Raw genomic sequence first — 19,732 nt, forward strand, 5'->3', positions numbered from 1 at the left:
TGGCAAGCCAAGGACAAGTTGTTAGCACCCATGATTGATTCACTGTTGTGGAGCTGGAGGTCAAGGGTCAGGAAGTGTCCCTCATGAATAGCAACCACAGCAGCTGCAGCAGCTGCAAGGCAGCAAAAGAATCCTGGGGATCAAAAGGGATGCTGGTGGCCAAAAAGCAGAGTCTCTCCTGCCTCCAGTCCCATCCACCAGCGTCTTCTGCCTGCTGTCATTGAGAGAAGCTAGGGGATAACTAACTGAGGGGTCAGGGGAGACAGGATGGACTCAGTGTTTCTGTTTTGAACGACTTAGTAGGTAGTAGTGGCATTCACTAAATAAAACAGGTTAATGGGATATCTTTTAAATAATGGTCTCTGCTAAACCACAAAATTAATTTTATTTACTGTACCAAAATTCAGGGTAGAAGTAAGTGCTCAGATATATATGTTTTGCTTTGAGAAGAAAAACAGACATGTTTGCCCCTAGTTTTCAGTCAAAGATGAACCACAATTCTCAACACACTAACACTTGACAGAGGCTAACTCTTCTACACAGAAACCTGAGATGCTCACTCAATTTGGGAGCTTTTTATTCAAAAATAATGATGCGCTGACACTGTCACTTTAAAAGCTGGTGCTCTGCCACCAAGGATCTGATCTCACGGAGTGAAGGATGAAAACTTAGAGGCCCAGGGAAACCCCACTTCTAGCTCCTGTCTGAACCCCTACCTTCCTAACATAGCACCAGCATCAGACAGAGACAAGGAAGTTCCATCAGCAGAAGATGAGCTCTTTTTCCCATCGTAGGACTAGCTCCTCTAAGACACGGATAAGTATCCTGAGATACTGCTGAGAGCAGCCAGATAGCTTTGCTGAAAGCCTAGCCCCACTGAAATCAGGCCTCAGGAAATTATTCTAGTTATCATTTCTGGCTTCATTTCTGGCTTTTTCCTCCTTAATACTTCCCAGGCTGGTCTTTGCTGACAATCACATTCAAATATATGGCTTTCCCAGTTTAGATCTGGAGCTTACTTCCCTGAGTGTGCCAGAGCAAGTATCCATCACCCTTCTTTTATAAACTGAGTTTTCAGCCTTGGTCTCATCTCCGCAGCAGCTTCATTTTTGCTGAGTCTTTCCAAGTGTGTCCACTCTCTGGCCTTAGACCAGCTGGGCTCCCTAGTTCTGTCATTTCCCTGACTCTTAAACCATCTCCAATCATGATCCGTCTGGAACTTACCAGCCCCTTTTCCAAGTTGCAAACTCAGCTCAAATCCAAGACTTTAGTGTGGAAGCAAGACAGTTACTAAACACCTCATCAGGTATATTTTACTGTTAGGTCACCTGGAATAATATTATAATCATCAGTAGCCTCCCTAGTATTCAGTAACAGAATTTCTTGTAAAGTTTACAACCACAAAAAAAAAAACAAAAGACTAATTTGTTGAGCAGCCTCAGAAACAGCGGATTAAATCTCCACAATCAACTTGATGTACCCTGCATCTGTGGAATACATGAATAGACAATGATTCATCCCAAATTGAGGAGACGTGTGGATGAAAGGCTCTTGGTGCTCCAGCCAGAAGTCAGGGCTCCGCCTCTGAGGTGGGAGAGCCAACTTCAGGACACTGGTCAACAAGAGACGTCCCAGCTCCACATAATATCAAATGGCGGAAATCTCCCAGAAACCTCTATCTTAACACCAGCACCCAGTTTCACTCAACGACCAGCAAGCTACAGTGCTGGACAACCTATGCCAAACAACTAGTAAAACAGGAACACAACCCCACCCATTAGCAGAGAGGCTGCCTAAAATCATAATAAGTTCACAGACACCCCAAAACACACCACCAGACGTGAACCTGCCCACTAGAGAGCCAAGAGCCAGCCTCATCCACCACAACACAGGCACTAGTCCCCTCCACCAGGAAGCCTACACAACCCACTGAACCAACCTTAGCCACTGGAGACAGACATCAAAAACAGCAGGAACTACGAACCTGCATCCTGCAAAAAGGAGACCCCAAACACAGTAAGATAAGCAAAATGAGAAGACAGAAAAACACACAGCAGATGAAGGAGCAAGATAAAAATGCACCAGACCTAACAAATGAAGAGGAAATAGGCAATCTACCTGAAAAAGAATTCAGAATAATGATTGTATGGATGATCCAAAACCTTGGAAATAGAATGGACAAAATGCAAGAAACAGTTAACAAGGACCTAGAAGAAATAAAGATGAAACAAGCAACGATGACCAACACAATAAAAGAAATTAAAAGTACTCTAGATGGGATCAATAGCAGAATAACTGAGGCAGAAGAATGGATAAGTGACCAGGAAGATAAAATAGTGGAAATAACTACTGCAGAGCAGAATAAAGAAAAAAGAATGAAAAGAACTGAGGACAGTCTCAGAGACCTCTGGGACAACATTAAACACACCAACATTCGAATTATAGGGGTTCCAGAAGAAGAAGAGAAAAAGAAAGGGACTGAGAAAATATTTGAAGAGACTATAGTTGAAAACTTCCCTAATATGGGAAAGGAAATAGTTAATCAAGTCCAGGAAGCACAGAGAGTCCCATACAGGATAAATCCAAGGAGAAATACGCCAAGACACATATTAATCAAACTGTCAAAAATTAAATACAAAGAAAGCATATTAAAAGCAGCAAGGGAAAAACAACAAAAAACACACAAGGGAATCCTCATAAGGTTAACAGCTGATCTCTCAGCAGAAACCCTACAAGCCAGAAGGGAGTGGCAGGACATACTGAAAGTGATGAAGGAGAAAAACCTGCAACAAAGACTACTCTACTCAGCAAGGATCTCATTCAGATTTGATGGAGAAATTAAAACCTTTACAGACAAGCAAGAGCTGAGAGAGTTCAGCACCACCAAACCAGCTTTACAACAAATGCTAAAGGAACTTCTCTAGGCAAGAAACACAAGAGAAGGAAAAGACCTACAATAACGAACCCAAAACAATTTAGAAAATGGGAATAGGAACATACATATCGATAATTACCTCAAATGTAAATGGACTAAATGCTCCCACCAAAAGACACAGATTGGCTGAATGGATACAAAAAAAAGACCTTTATATATGCTGTCTACAAGAGACCCACTTCAGACCTAGAGACACATACAGACTGAAAGTAAGGGGATGGAAAAAGATATTCCATGCAAATGGAAACCAAAAGAAAGCTGGAGTAGCAATTCTCATATCAGACAAAATAGACTTTAAAATAAGGACTATTAGAAGAGACAATGAAGGACACAACATAATGATCAAGGGATCGATCCAAGAAGAAGATATAACAATTGTAAATATTTATGCAGCCAACATAGGAGCACCTCAATACATAAGGCAAATGCTCACAGCCATAAAAGGGGAAATCGACAGTAACACATTCATAGTAGGGGACTTTAACACTCCACTTTCACCAATGGACAGATCATCCAAAATGAAAATCAATAAGGAAACACAAGCTTTAAATGATACATTAAACAAGATGGACTTAATTGATATTTATAGGACACTCCATCCAAAAACAATAGAACACACTTTCTTCTCAAGTGCTCATGGAACATTCTCCGGGATAGATCATATCTTGGGTCACAAATCAAGCCTTCGTAAATTTAAGAAAATTGAAATTGTATCAAGTATCTTTTCTGACCACAACACCATGAGACTAGATATCAATTACAGGAAAAGATCTGTAAAAAATACAAACACATGGAGGCTAAACAATACACTACTTAATAATGAAGTGATCACTGAAGAAATCAAAGAGGAAATTAAAAAATACCTAGAAACAAATGACAATGGAGACACAACGACCCAAAACCTATGGGATGCAGCAAAAGCAGTTCTAAGGGGAAAGTTTATAGCAATACAAGCCCACCTTAAGAAGCAGGAAACATCTCGAATAAACAACCTAACCTTGCACCTCAAGCAATTAGAAAAAGAAGAACAAAAAAACCCCAAAGCTAGCAGAAGGAAAGAAATCATAAAAATCAGATCAGAAATAAATGAAAAAGAAATGAAGGAAACAATAGCAAAGATCAATAAAACTAAAAGCTGGTTCTTTGAGAAGATAAACAAAATAGATAAACCACCAGCCAGACTCATCAAGAAAAAAAGGGAGAAGATTCACATCAATAGAATTAGAAATGAAAAAGGAGAAGTAACAACTGACACTGCAGAAATGAAAAAGATCATGAGAGATTACTACAAGCAACTCTATGCCAATAAAATGGACAATCTGGAAGAAATGGACAAATTCTTAGAAATGCACAACATGCCAAGACTGAATCAGGAAGAAATAGAAAATATGAACAGACCAATCACAAGCACTGAAATTGAAACTGTGATTAACAATCTTCCAACAAACAAAAGCCCAGGACCAGATGGCTTCACAGGCGAATTCTATCAAACATTTAGAGAAGAGCCAACACCTATTCTTCTCAAACTCTTCCAAAATATAGCAGAGGGAGGAACACTCCCAAATTCCTTCTACGAGGCCACCATCACCTTTATACCAAAACCAGACAAGGATGTCACAAAGAAAGAAAACTACAGGCCAATATCACTGGTTAACATAGATGCAAAAATCCTCAACAAAGTACTAGCAAACAGAATCCAACAGCACATTAAAAGGATCATACAACATGATCAAGTGGGGTTTATTCCAGGAATGCAAGGATTCTTCAATATATGCAAATCTATCAATGTGATAAACCATATTAACAAAATGAAGGAGAAAAACCATATGATCATCTCAATAGATGCAGAAAAAGCTTTTGACAAAATTCAACACCCATTTATCATAAAAACCCTGCAGAAAGTAGGCATAGAGGGAACTTCCCTCAACATAATAAAGGCCATATATGACAAGCCCACAGCCAACATCATCCTCAATGGTGAAAAACTGAAACCATTTCCACAAGATCAGGAACAAGACAAGGTTGCCCACTCTCACCACTCTTATTCAACATAGTTTTGGAAGTTTTAGCCACAGCAATCAGAGAAGAAAAGGAAATAAAAGGAATCCAAATCGGAAAAGAAGTAAAGCTGTCACTGTTTGCAGATGACATGATACTATACATAGAGAATCCTAAAGATGCTACCAGAAAACTACTAGAGCTAATCAATGAATTTGGTAAAGTAGCAGGATACAAAATTAATGCACAGAAATCTCTGGCATTCCTATATACTAATGATAAAAAATCTGAAAGTGAAATCAAGAAAGCACTCCCATTTACCACTGCAACAAAAAGAATAAAATATCTAGGAATAAACCTACCTAAGGAGACAAAAGACCTGTATGCAGAAAATTATAAGACACTGATGAAAGAAATTAAAGATGATACAAATAGATGGAGAGACAAACCATGTTCTTGGATTGGAAGAATAAACATTGTGAAAATGACCCTACTACCCAAAGCAATCTATAGATTCAATGCAATCCCTATCAAACTACCACTGGCATTTTTCACAGAACTAGAACAAAAAAATTTGCAATTTGTATGGAAACACAAAAGACCCCGAATAGTCAAAGCAATCTTGAGAATGAAAAAAGGAGCTGGAGGAATCAGGCTCCCTGACTTCAGACTATACTACAAAGCTACAGTAATCAAGACAGTATGGTACTGGCACAAAAACAGAAAGATAGATCAATGGAACAGGATAGAAAGCCCAGAGATAAACCCACACACATATGGACACCTTATCTTTGATAAAGGTGGCAGGAATGTACAGTGGAGAAAGGACAGCCTCTTCAATAAGTGGTGCTGGGAAAACTGGACAGGTACATGTAAAAGTATGAGATTAGATCACTCCCTAACACCATACACAAAAATAAGCTCAAAATGGATTAAAGACCTAAATGTAAGGCCAGAAACTCTCAAACTCTTAGAGGAAAACATAAGCAGAACACTCTATGACATAAATCACAGCAAGATCCTTTCTGACCCACCTCCTAGAGTAATGGAAATAAAAACAAAAATAAACAAATGGGACCTAATGAAACTTCAAAGCTTTTGCACAGCAAAGGAAACCATAAAAAAGACCAAAAGACAATCCTCAGAATGGGAGAAAATATTTGCAAATGAAGCAACTGACAAAGGATTAATCTCCAAAATTTACAAGCAGCTCATGCAGCTCAATAACAAAAAAACAAACAACCCAATCCAAAAATGGGCAGAAGACCTAAATAGACATTTCTCCAAAGAAGATATACAGACTGCCAACAAACACATGAAAGAACGCTCAACATCATTAATCATTAGAGAAATGCAAATCTAAACTACAATGAGATATCATCTCACACCAGTCAGAATGGCCATCATCAAAAAATCTAGAAACAATAAATGCTGGAGAGGGTGTGGAGAAAAGGGAACAATCTTGCACTGCTGGTGGGAATGTGAATTGGTTCAGCCACTATGGAGAACAGTATGGAGGTTCCTTAAAAAACTACAAATAGAAGTACCATATGATCCAGCAATCCTACTACTGGGCATATACCCTGAGAAAACCAAAATTCAAAAAGAGTCATGTACCAAAATGTTCATTGCAGCTCTACTTACAACAGCCCGGAGATGGAAACAACCTAAGTGCCCGTCATCGGATGAATGGATAAAGAAGATGTGGCACATATATACAATGGAATATTACTCAGCCATAAAAAGAAACGAAATTGAGCTATTTGTAATGAGGTGGATAGACCTAGAGCCTGTCATACAGAGTGAAGTAAGTCAGAAAGAAAAAGACAAATACCGTATGCTAACACATACATATGGAATTTAAGAAGAAAAAAAAATGTCATGAAGAACCTAGGGATAAGACAGGAATAAAGACACAGACCTACTGGAGAACGGACTTGAGGATATGGGGAGGGGGAAGGGTGAGCTGTGACAGGGCGAGAGAGAGTCATGGACATATACACACTAACAAACGTAAGGTAGATAGCCAGTGGGAAGCAGCCGCATGGCACAGGGATATCGGCTCGGTGCTTTGTGACCGCCTGGAGGGGTGGGACAGGGAGGGTGGGAGGGAGGGAGACGCAAGAGGGAAGAGATATGGGAACATATGTATATGTATAACTGATTCACTTTGTTATAAAGCAGAAACTAACACACCATTGTAAAGCAATTATACCCCAATAAAGATGTTTAAAAAAAAAAGACTAATTTGTTAATTAAGCTATGAACTTAGCAAACGTGTGAACACTGTACAATATTAATTCAGAGCATAGTGCAAAAAAATTGTGCAATAGAATAAAACACATTTAGTAGACTAAAACTTTCAAGGTTATTGAAAGCATACAGAATGAATTAAGATTTTCTCTGTAAATGCAAAAATACATATATAATCATAAAACATCTTACATACCTCATTCCATTTTTTGGCTTTCCATGAAGGGCATCTGACAGATCTACAAGCTTTATGAGTTCGAGGTTTCTGTAGATGACTGCAATATTTTTCTTCTAATTTCCCATGGAATTGGTCAACGCAAATCACCTCACGGTACTTTAAACCTTTACCACAAGGAGCTGAGCACTGGAAAATAAATATGAATGCACTTGATTCATTTTATCTTTACTAATTAAAGTTTATCTGCAAGAAGTGTAAAATGAAGCAATCAAAACATCATCACTTTGATATTTCATGAAGATATACTTTGATATTTCTAATGAGAGAATTTAAAATTTGCCAATCTGCCCTCGACCATCACTGATATTGATATGATAAGGTATCCATTTATTCTTCAAAAAAGTATTGATTGTCTACCATATACCAAGCACTCTTCTGGCACATAAGTGCTTTAGATCTTTTGAGGTTAAAGACTATCTGCAGCTAACTCCTGTTATCACACATATTTCAATAAAACTTGCTTTCGATTTTGTATGGTCGCCACCTATTCAATTTTTAACCCCATATGTCTTGCCATAGTGCAAACTGTGCTTTGGATGTCAAAAACAAAACAAAACAAAAATCTCTCAAGGTAGGAAACTATGAGAAAGTATAAAATTAATTTTTTAAAGCGCAATTCAGTTCAGGTTTGTTTTTCACTTCCATCTGGCAACTGTATGTCCCCATCATCAACCCTCCAAAATATTTAGTGAAAAACAAACTACCTAAAATCTCTGTAAGGATATATGTAAAACAGTGATCAGACTTCCTTTTTCAGCCAGTTGCCATTTTATAAGCAATTCCAGTGCAGAGGAGAGGAAGGGCTTGGGCTCTGGCATTGAATACCAGCTCTGCCACTTACTATTTGGGTGACTTTGAGTATATTTCATCCCCTGGCCAAACCTCAGTTTCTTCATTATAAAGTGATGATAATGACACCAATATTAGAGGTTTATTATGAAGATTAACATAAGATAAAGAAAATGAGATATCTAATCCAGTCCTTTTACATAGGGTACATCTTCAGTGAATATTAGCTTCCTCTTCTACCATTTTCCTTCATATACTCTGAGGATGTTGACAATTTTCAGCATGATATATGTACCAGGGAAAAGTTAAGCAAAGAAGACACGGATTCCAGATAACTCCTCTCATTCCTCTGAGACAGCTGGTTACATATGGTTTCATTTAGAAACATATACTGAGTTCTGAGAACATTAGATAATATATTATGCATTTTATGTATATTATGAGTTCAAAGAGTGATTAATATAGAGTATTAGATGTTTAAAATATTTTAAATTAAAAAAATGAATAGTTTGGGGATAATTTACCTTTATATGTTATCTGCAATACTATATCCCATTTGTGTGGGGAATTAATTTAACTTGGTACCTTGATTATTAAGACATTACCATATCTGAGATGTTCTCTTCTTGTTAACACCTACAGCTTTACATGCCACTTAGAACACACTTTAATTCAGTGTGAATTGTTAACGGGTCTTGATAAACTGTATTACATGTACATTCTTTCCTGCTATTTTTTTTATTTTTTATTTTTGTATTGAAGTGTAGTTGATTTACAATACTGTGTTAGCTTCAGGTTTATAGCACAGCAATTCAGAGATATATATATATATATATATATATATATATATATAGAGAGAGAGAGAGAGAGAGAGAGAGAGAGAGAGAGAGAGAGAGAGAGAGACATATATGTATGTATATATATTTTCTTTTTCATATTCTTTTTCCTTATAGGATATTACAAAATACTGAGTATAGTTCCCTGTGCTATACAGTAGGTCCTGTTGGTTATCTATGTTATATATAGTAGTATGTAAACATTAATCACAGCTTCCTAATTTATCCGTCCCCCACTTCCTCCTTTGGTAACCATAAATTTGTTTTCTATGTCTGTGAGTCTATTTCTTTTTGGAAATAAGTTCATTTGTATCTTTTTTTTTTCAGATTCCACAAATAAGCAATATCATATGATATTTGTCTTTGTCTGGCTTACTTCACTTAATATGATAATCTCTAGGTCCATCCATGTTGCTGCAAATGGCATTGTTTCATTCTGAATGTGCTCGATATCATCTTTCCTACTACTGACCTTCCCTTTCAGATCTACCTTTATGCTCTACTCCTCTTGGTCTCTTATCTTGGGCACTTCCCTGCCTGTTTCTTGACTACATTGTTTATTTTTCAAAGAGTATAACATAGTTTATACTAACAAATCACATACTATTGAGTACCAGGCGTATATTATCTGGGAGTATACATGCATGTTCACACATACAAGAATGTTTTTCTCCTTGGTTGTGTATTTTTTCTAACTTTTAAACTGTGACTTTTTGAACAAAGGAGGATTTATTACTCTCCCTGATAGTCCCTTGTAAAAAGTAATCATTATTGTGAATACTCATGATATGAGCCCAGTAGTACTTATGGAAGATGGAAAAATGTTTACTATTTTATTTACTCTATGAATATTATTGAGTTTTTGCCATATACCAAGAGTAGCATATAAATATAGATTCATTAACCATCTTTTGCCTTGACTTATCCTCAAAGTGCTTATAATCTAAATGACACCATCTATTAAATGAATAATGCCAGAGTACATCTTAAATAATATTAAATTCAATAAAGATCAGAATAAAAATACAAGACAGTAAAAACCATTAAGACAATACAATAAAAATATTATTGAATTAAGAAAATAGTGAAAAATAGTCATTTCTTTATGGGATATTTGGTAAGCACTCAGGGAGAGGTGATATTTAAACTCAGTCTTGAAGATGTAGTTTTGCTGATGGACAAAGACAGATGGTCTTGTATATTTGTTTGATGTGCCTTATCTAATGCCCATGTGTCTCTGTTTTGCAAAATTCTCATAGTTCTTTTATCAGTGCCAAGAATCCAAGAATCGTGCAGTAAACATGCAGTAAATTGTTGATATTTCTGATAAGAATGACCAATTCATTTATGAAACTAACACAAGAAGAGACATTAAAGATTCTACTTTAGAATTGAACAATGCATTTCCTCTATAAGCAGCATTTGTGAGTGGAATGTAAACTGGGACATTACAGTTCACTACCAAAGTGAGGACTGTTTCTCACAGAACTGAATAGCCTCTCCTCATCTAACTGGAAGTCACCTTTTATTCTTTCTCTTCTTTGTTATTCTAATCTGTAACCAAGACTAGTGTTAAACATAATTTTAAACATATTGCTTCTTTATTTTTTTCAAGAACTGACAATGAATCTCTGTTGTCCTTAATACAATACGAAAACAAACCTCTTCCTTGCTTTCTTGATTCACCAAATTTCAGTCAACATCCCTTTCTAGCACAATATTCTGTTTCTTTTCAACACGCAACCTTTGCTCTACTAACGTATAACATAATTACTTTCTCTTTAGGGTGACATTTTCACTCACCACAGTACCTGATTCATATTATTTCCTTTTACTTTGACTAATCACTTGCCCTGGTGCTTTCTAAATAGTACTTATCCTTAAAGCTCTAAGTCCATCCCATGTCTAAGGTGAATACATATCAATCTTTCACTTCTCTGAACTCTTCTGTCTCTGTTTTTGGCACTTCATCATTTTCTATTTTTGTCACATACTTTATCCAAACTTCTAGAGGTCAAGGACCTTTTAGATCACCCACGTCACCCACAAAGTGGAAGGTACGATAAATATCAGCTGATTAATTGATGTTGATTCTTGGTGCAAGCAGGTATTTGTTTTAATTAAACTCTAAAATAATTTATTAAAAGTTTACTTTTCCATGAAATATATTTATTGGATATTAAACTCAAAGTCTTCTAGGAAAGATAGACAAAATGTATAAAATCAAAGAATTGCAAAGTAAATTATGCTTTTGTTACAGTTTTAAAGTAGCACTCTCTTTCCCCAAGATCTGAAAAGGAATAAGTACATTATTTTATCATGTCTGATGAATTCCATGTGGGCATTTAAGTAAAAGAGAACACATTATGCAAAGAATTATGTTTTGGTTGGAACGAAGCAGTCATAGAGTAAATAACTAGTGAAATGTTACCTTCCTTCTCTCAAACCACAATACATTCTGAGTTGTAAAGTTTCCACAAAATAGCTTATTTGGTAGAAAAACCCAAACATGGTCATTCTTTGCTCTGGGACCCCAGTAATTCTTTTCATTTTTGTTTTTCTCTATTTTATATCCCTAATACCATCTTATTCCCTTGAGGTTTTATTAACTGTATAATTTTTTTTGAACTTTATTTTATTTTTTACATAGCAGGTTCTTATTCATCTGTTTTACACGTATCAGTGTATACATGTCAATCCCACTCTCCCAATTCATCCCACCACCACCACCAACACCCCATCCCTCTTTCCCCCCTTGGTGTCCATACGTTTATTCTCTATATCTGTATCTCTATTTCTGCCTTGCAAACTGGTTCATCTGTACCATTTTTTGATTAACTGTAAGATTTATTTCCAGCATTGTCTTCAAAGTTTGTTTTTCTTTAAAATCATCTCTGTCATCCTTAGTTGACAGTCTTACTAACTAACCCTTTCTGAGATTTTTCCATGAATACTAGGGAGCAATAGCTATAGGAAGTGGTGACATTAAATGTAAGTAATCTGAATTGACTATTCTTATAAATTAGGTGAAGACATATGCCTATTTAAGGAAAACAGGGTGTTCAAAGCAAATGTAGAATTTGCAGGCCCTAAAAATAGAATAGAATATCCAGAACTGTGCAGGTTGACTGGCACATTCAATCTCAAGATGGACAGTTGGAATTAATGAGTCCATTTTCACATGATTAACTTTGGAACAAGTCTATTCTCGTTTTTCAAATGAAGTTGTACATAATTACAGAATGATTACTTCTGATATTGGAAGTGTGGATTATTGCTTTGTTTGCATATAAGGATACTATAGAAGAATGAATGAATTGACAATTTGTGAGAAACTTGTTGTTAATTTAATTCTAGAAACTTAAATTGCAAGACAAAATAAAACAAGGAAATGAAGTTTACCTAGCTCCAGTTCTAGAAAATGGAAAACTGTGGAGTTTGTGCGTGTGTGTTAGACTTTCATAAACTGTAATGGTGATTGGGTCTCTATCCTCTCTGAAAGTAGTGGGAAACATACTGATATTGGGAGAATTAGTATGTACCCTAATTAACAATAAAATAGACCTGAAAAGTAACTGTTACACTATACCGTTGTCATGTATAAACTGCCTTTTACTGACAACAAACTGGGTAACTGTATGTAAGTTCTTTAATCTCACTCAACCTCTATTTTTCATACGTAATATTAGTAAAAGAATAACTATTTCATATAAATGTCTGGGTAAAGGTAAGGAGAAAGGAATTTTTTAAATGAGAGAAGGGGCCAAACTTAAAAAACTCTAAAAAATTTATAATGCTATAGCAAAATGTAAAAAATATTAAAATTAATAAAGAATAAAAAGAATCCTACAAAACTTAATGTTAATTATATGAAGGACAACCATGAAAATGTCTCCCATAATGTAAAAGCGAATGGGACGATGACATAGAGAGAGAATATTGTTTCCTGGAAAACACTCTGCTCATTCCCAGCTCACGACATTTGCACATGTCATGTCCTCCAGTCCCAGCACTCTCCTTCCATTTCAATCCCTACATATTTTTCAGTGCTGAGTTTTAAATCTCATTCCCTCTGCAAAGCCTCCTTTGGCTGCTGGAGGATATCAGTCCAGGCTAGATTAGGTGTGGCTCTTACAGAGCTTTTATACCTCAATACCTGGTTACCTCTTCCCCTGTTTCTTTTCCCTGCTAGACTATAAATTCTACTGGGAACAGACTTATTACAGGAAATCATGAAAAGTAGAAAGAACCCCAGAATCACTTGTTCCTAATTTAACGTGTTATGAACCATTCTTCTTCTCAAAAGAAGAAATAATTGTACCATTGTACCATGAACCATAGTTCTCCTAAAATAATAACTATTTCACTGGTGCTACCTTAGCTGATTTTAGATGGTATATTTTAAATTTAATGCTTAAATTACATAGTAATGGTCAGCCTCAATTTTAGCTATAAAGATCCCTTAGCTAGCTCTTTGAAAACCGGAGTAAAAAAGAAAAGAACCTAAAGTTTGGTCTACTGAAAAACAAGTGAAGTCAAAGTTAAGAGTAAGAATTAATTATTCGTGGGATCTATTTTAATTAAGTTTGACTAGAAAAGTAGCTAGGCAAAAAAAAAGTAGCTAGACTAGAAATTTGGCTAGAAATGTCTATTTCACTTGCCACTGCATAGTGTCATCTATGGATGAAGGAGTATATTTTTGTTTCTATGTTCCTCACGTAAACTTTAGCTAAATAACTCTAAGAATAAGTACTAAAACTAATATTTGACATTTTATATTAGAAAATTATTATTAGAAACACTTAATATTAGAAAAGAGCTATAACATCAACTATAAGTTCTACATTAAATATTTTTAATGATTATCAAGATAAGCAACCAATCAGTGAAAGCACAGGTTTTACAGAAAAACTTAGCAATTCACATAGATTCTCGGTTTTTTATTTAAAATTTCCTAATTAATTCAATATATAGCCTAAATAATTTCCAGTTCTCTAAATGGACTTCAATCAGTAAATTTGGCAATGACCCCATTGTTTAAAGTCAGCAGGGTCAGTTAGTCGTTCAAGGTCAATTAGTCAGAACTAAAAGTATCTTGTAGCAATAAAACTACAGCTTCCTTAACATTCCTCTTCATTTGCTGATAAGGAAAATATTTAACATTAAACAAGTATTATCAAAATTTGATAATACCATTGTAAACATTTTATTCTATATTATGGTTTATCACAAACCATTTCAGGGATAGTTAAAAATAATGACATTTAGTTTTTCAGCTATCAGAAATAGCATAACTTGACTTAATTTTAGTTTTCTAATGTTGTTATGCAAAAAATGACTAACAAGAAAATACAAAACTGAATAAAAATAAGTGAGTTACTATTAATCAATTTCACTTTGCTTTTCAGAATCTTTGGACTCTTCTGGTTGTTTTTCGAAACATAATCATTAAGTCATCAAACAACCTAATGAAGAAATGAATTTTTACTTTATTTCTAGATGTCACATTATCTCTGTTTCCTGACAGCAAGGTCCACAGTCATCTGTTGAAAATGTGAAAGCTCACAACTGGATGGCTGGGAGTCATGTCCATCCTATTGCTTACTGTATGACAGGTATTAGCTAAGACAACCAAGGAAAACCTGCTATCAAGTGACAAAGGGGTTCACACAGTCTTTTTGTTTTAGGAGAGCTAAACTCACAGAAATGCAATCATTTCACGTTACAAATCGAAGTCCAAATATACCTTCTCACTACAAACCAGAAATGCTTTCCATCAGGACAGGTGCAACTGAATAAGAAGCATCAATTTACAATGAAAAAAATGGAGAGGTTTTGATTTAAACACAAACGTATCATAGTAGCTAAAACATAATCATGTACTTGGAAATAATTTGAGAGGATTAGTTGTCGTTTTCTTTGTCTTTATGAATATTCCAAAAGTATCAATGAATTTCTCATTATAGGAACATGTATTATTTATCTTTGTTTTGAACTTTTCAAAACTGAACAGTTGTATGCTTCTATAGTAAAGTTAAATTTTAAATTTTTCATGGAAAATTTTTGATCATAGCTATTTTGCCAGAGAATTTTTTTAAACTATGTTTTGGTGATTATGTTAAATGTCTTTACAACACTCTTATGAAACAAAAAAATTGTCTATGAAATGACATATTACAAAGGGAAATAATAGAGTTTCAGGCCAAAACAGTCTAGAAGTTAGATATTCTATGGAATAAAACACTATTGTGTGTATGCATTCATGGATATGTATGTTTCTTTTTTTCTTTCTGATTTTTAAGAAGCCTATTATAACATTCTCTAAATTAAGTAAAGAGGCTAATCAAACAAACAGACTACATCTAAACCCCAGGAACAGCATGTTTTTTTTAAATTTCAGGAAGACAACGATAACTATCTATCTAAGAGAAAAGCCCCACTATAGAAAAATCTTAGCTATGAGTTTTATACAACTATTAATACTTTGTAATTAAGGGCATTCCTTACAATGGTGGAATACTATTTTAAATTGAGCTCCAAAACTATTAGAGAAGTAAAACATTAAAGTAGTTAGAGCAAAACAGCCAGAGTATAGTAGAGTAGGGTATCTCTCTGTTTAAAGAGAAGCAAAAAAAGACAAAAATATGCATATTAAGAGTAGAGTGTCAACTCTGTAAATATAGTACTGCTACTGTTCCTTTAATTCAATGCATATGTGCAGTAAGGAGTAAGATACTAAATCTTATCAACAGGGACCCCATTCATAGTATTTCCTGAAAGATTATACTTAAGAGTTTTAAAGTTTAATGGAGTTTGAATATTTCCTTTTTAACCTGTTACAGACACCCTTTGACTATGCAAGACTGCATTTGGTTTTTACAATACGTACTACTGAAATATTTCATTCAGTTGCATTGTATCTGATTATATTTAAAATCTGCAAATTTAGATATTTAAAATTTTTCAAGTCAGATTCATTTGCAAAGATGTTTGAGTCTCAACTTAAAGGACAAAGAAATATATGCTTAATAACAAACATATCCAGTAAACTTTCACTACATTTATATTATTGTAAAAATTATAATATTTTGATTTCTATTTCATGTTCTAAAATTTTTTGGGGGGGTATATATGTATATATTTACATACACACACAAAATGGACTTACAGTTCTAAGCTAGTCAATGCAACACAATTATCTCATGTATAATTTATCTGGCTAATTAAATTGCAAGTAATATTTAAAGATAATTTACTATAATATAGTTATAGCTATGGAAAAATGTTGTGATTATTTTCACTTTCAAATATAAAACCTGAAGCAAAATTGCAATAACTCATGCAAGTACTTTATACAGAAAATTTCACTTATCATATACTGTTTTCCACACATAAATATTAGGAAATTGGGATAAAAATCACCCCAGTATATGATAACTAAAATACTCAATTATTGGATTCATTTTCTTCAATAATAAGATTTGATAAACAATCCCTATAAACCTGCAAACATGAGTTACAGAACTCAGGTTTATTTTGCTAGAAGCAACAGTAAATGTAAGTCTAATTCAAATGTAAGCACTATTTGTAGCAAATAAAATTGCTCAGGAAAAACTGGCATTAGTTTAAAGCTTGTAGATTATTCTTTTAACTTTCTGTCTAATAGTATAGTGTATGTGCATTACAAAGGAGTAATGAACATTTCAGACGCCTCTGTAAAATCTCATCTAAAGAGTTCCTGTTCAGAGATTTTAACTCACTAACATAAATCTTAACAATTACATGGTATCAGGAAAAAAACTGTTACTCTCAATATGAGAATAATATAACTCTTGTCTAATTTTAACAATTCTTTAGGGGCCATTATTGTGCATTTACTTTTTCTTGATGTCTTTATACAAATCACAACAACTGGGACGTTACTTTTGTTAGATGGTATGGCACGTTCCGTGATAAAAACCCACATTTTAACCCCTGGGAGCTGCATTCAGAACCATGAGCATCTGCTTTCCTGGATGGAACAAAGCAGAAAACTATTCAGTGTGGGTAGACCATAAAAAGGTAAAGAGATCAGAAAAATAACTAAAGCATACCTTTAAAAAAATAGATTGACTTTCAAGGCATTACTTACTACGGTAACATTTACAAAATTCTTAAAATCAAGTGCCAACAGAATAGCAGGATTTACCATTTCAAGTTTCTACAAATGTTTTCATGCTAGCTGTGGGAGTTAACAGAAGTAAAGCCAAGAAGTTTGCTTTCAAGTAGGTTTATAAAGATCTGAAAAGGAATATGCACAGAGAACTCTCAGATGAGAAATAAAAAATGAGCTCTATGAAGGCTTTGATAAGGGAAAAGTCAGAGTTGAAATTAAAGGAGCGATACCCACTGCACCTATTTATGTCTATTTATCATATGCAATAAAAGTTGTGAGGCAAAAATGTTTTCGGGATTAATTTTTCAGTGAACTTAAGCTAACTTTAAAATTATATTAATCAGATAAAGATTATTTATGTTAAAATTTAAGGCGGGGTTTTATAGTTTTTACTACTGGGGAGTGGAAGATAGAATAATAAAAAGGGCATGGGATTTGGAATCAGAGACCTACACTTGAACCTCAATTGTCAGCAGTTGAACAGCCTTGGGCTAGGTCTTACCCTTCCTAGTCCTCAGTTTTCTCATCATAAACTGGCAATAATAACACCTACACCTCAGGGTAGTTGTGAGATTAAAGGTGATAATGGATGAATGAACCTAAAACAGTGCTTGACACAATACTCTAAAGTCATATTAAACCTCCGTTCCCCTGTCTTTTTCTTCCTTTCCCAAATCCTCAGTAAATAAATTTTAAAAAAGGTAGTGAAAATACAATCCATGGTGTGGGTTTCTCTATTAAACACTTGAATGGAATAGGGGCATGGTTCAACACTCATACATTTGTAGCTCATTCAGTAGTGAGAGAAGGAGGGTAACCACCTCAAGGGAATTCAGGTAAGACCCTATCTTGTTCCCTCTGTAAAAAAATTCTGTTTACCAAGATGCTGAAAAACTCATCAGACATACTTCAAGTTATTTCAGAGTGGAGAGAAGGAAGAGAAAGAATAGGAGGTGAATAGACATATGGTCAAAAAAAACCCCAACAAAAACCTAACCAGTTTCCGTTAAAAATGATGGAGTGATCATATGTGTTCATTGCCCCCTCCCTCCTTGATTTTTTTTTTCAACCCACAAAGTCAAAGCCAATAAAACAGACTGAAAGATGCAAAGAAGAGAAAAGACCAATGTGAAGCAAGACAACCTTGTACCTACAAGACCTCTGAACCACTTATCACCTGGATGCAACAAGAAGGGCTACATCTCCTCAACTCCTCTTTAGGTAGATGAGGGGTTTATTCTTTGGAGAAATTAAATTGCAGGAGTTCCAGAGTTGGGGATGCTGGAGGAAGAATAAGGGAATTCTACACATTGAACTCTTGACCCTTAATCTCTCTGCCCAGAGTACTCTTGCTCACTGGCAGGGGGTTCAAGGGTTCTTCTCTGAGAAACTGTGTCTCCAAGAGAAAAGACCTTAAACTATTGACTTACAGGGAATATCATCAGTCACTAGATGCTATCCAAATGCAGTTTCATATCAATTCTCTAGTGCCTTACTCTTAAATATGAGCTGCAGAAAATTATCAACTTTTGAAAGAAAAGACTTCCATAGGAAAACCAGAAAACCACTCCCACCCTTACCCAAAGAAAGGGTCCAAAGGATAAGGAGACCATCAAGAGAGAATCTCCCCTCAAAAAAACAGTAATTAATATGAGAGAGAGAGAGACTAGATGCTATATGGGCAACAGAAGAATAGAATACTATGACCCCAAAGCAATTAGAATGCAAGAAAAGGCTTTGGATAATTCAATATGTAATAACATAAATAATTCAAGAGATGGTTTATACACTGACAAAGTTTCCCATCAAGTAAAATCAAATGACAGAGACAGAAAATAAGAGAATTAGAGGATCAAGAATTCTAATATTCAACTAGAAAGAGTTCAAGAAAGAACAATGAAAATAGTTGCATAGATATTATCCAAGAAATAACAAAGTTGATTTTCTCAGCACAAGTCTCCTTAATGAAAGGGCCTATAGAATGCCTAACAAACTGAATTTTAAAAACACACAAACACTAAGTCACTTTATCATGCAATATCAGAACAACAGGGACAAGGATACCAAAAGCTTCAGTGACACAGACATGAAGACAAAGGCACCTACAACAAATGAGGAGTCAGAATCACCAGACATCTCAGAATGCTAGAGGATAAGATAATCCCTTAAAAATTCTGAGGGAAATTATTTTCAAGCCAGAATTCTAAAACCAGCCAAATTATCAATGAAATATGAGGACTGACCAAAGACATTTTCAGATTTGCACAAAAGGAAAAATGTACCTCCCATTTTTCATCTTTCCAGAAGATACAGGGAAAAGTGTTTTCATATGCAAGAGTAAATTAAAAAAAAAAAAAAAACATGTGATGCAAGAAAAAGTCATCATAATCGAAACTGAGTGAAAGGCTTCACAGGATTAGAGAATGGTCAGCAAGGTTGTTTGTCCTGGCCAGATCAGAAGAGGATGACTGGGGGTCAGGGGGCTCTGGGAGGAGTCTAGGAAAGAGAAATATCTGAGCATTTAGAAA

General features: G+C 35.0%; 1 protein-coding gene across 6 annotated transcripts in view; it reads right to left on the minus strand.

Moving 5' to 3' along the window:
* Window positions 1-19,732, minus strand: part of ADAMTS20 (ADAM metallopeptidase with thrombospondin type 1 motif 20) — a 195,783-nt gene that overhangs the window by 41,335 nt on the left and 134,716 nt on the right. For all 6 annotated transcript variants that reach the window (XR_010932368.1, XM_067696234.1, XM_067696235.1 and 3 more), the window contains one exon: window positions 7,383-7,550. Coding sequence is in view for 5 of the 6 variants with exons in the window: in XM_067696234.1 (XP_067552335.1) it covers window positions 7,383-7,550 (168 nt within the window). In the remaining variant the exon portion in view is untranslated. The remainder of the gene's footprint in view (window positions 1-7,382; window positions 7,551-19,732) is intronic.

This window comes from Pseudorca crassidens, chromosome 11, assembly GCF_039906515.1.
Source record: "Pseudorca crassidens isolate mPseCra1 chromosome 11, mPseCra1.hap1, whole genome shotgun sequence".
NCBI classification, from domain to species: domain Eukaryota; kingdom Metazoa; phylum Chordata; class Mammalia; order Artiodactyla; family Delphinidae; genus Pseudorca; species Pseudorca crassidens.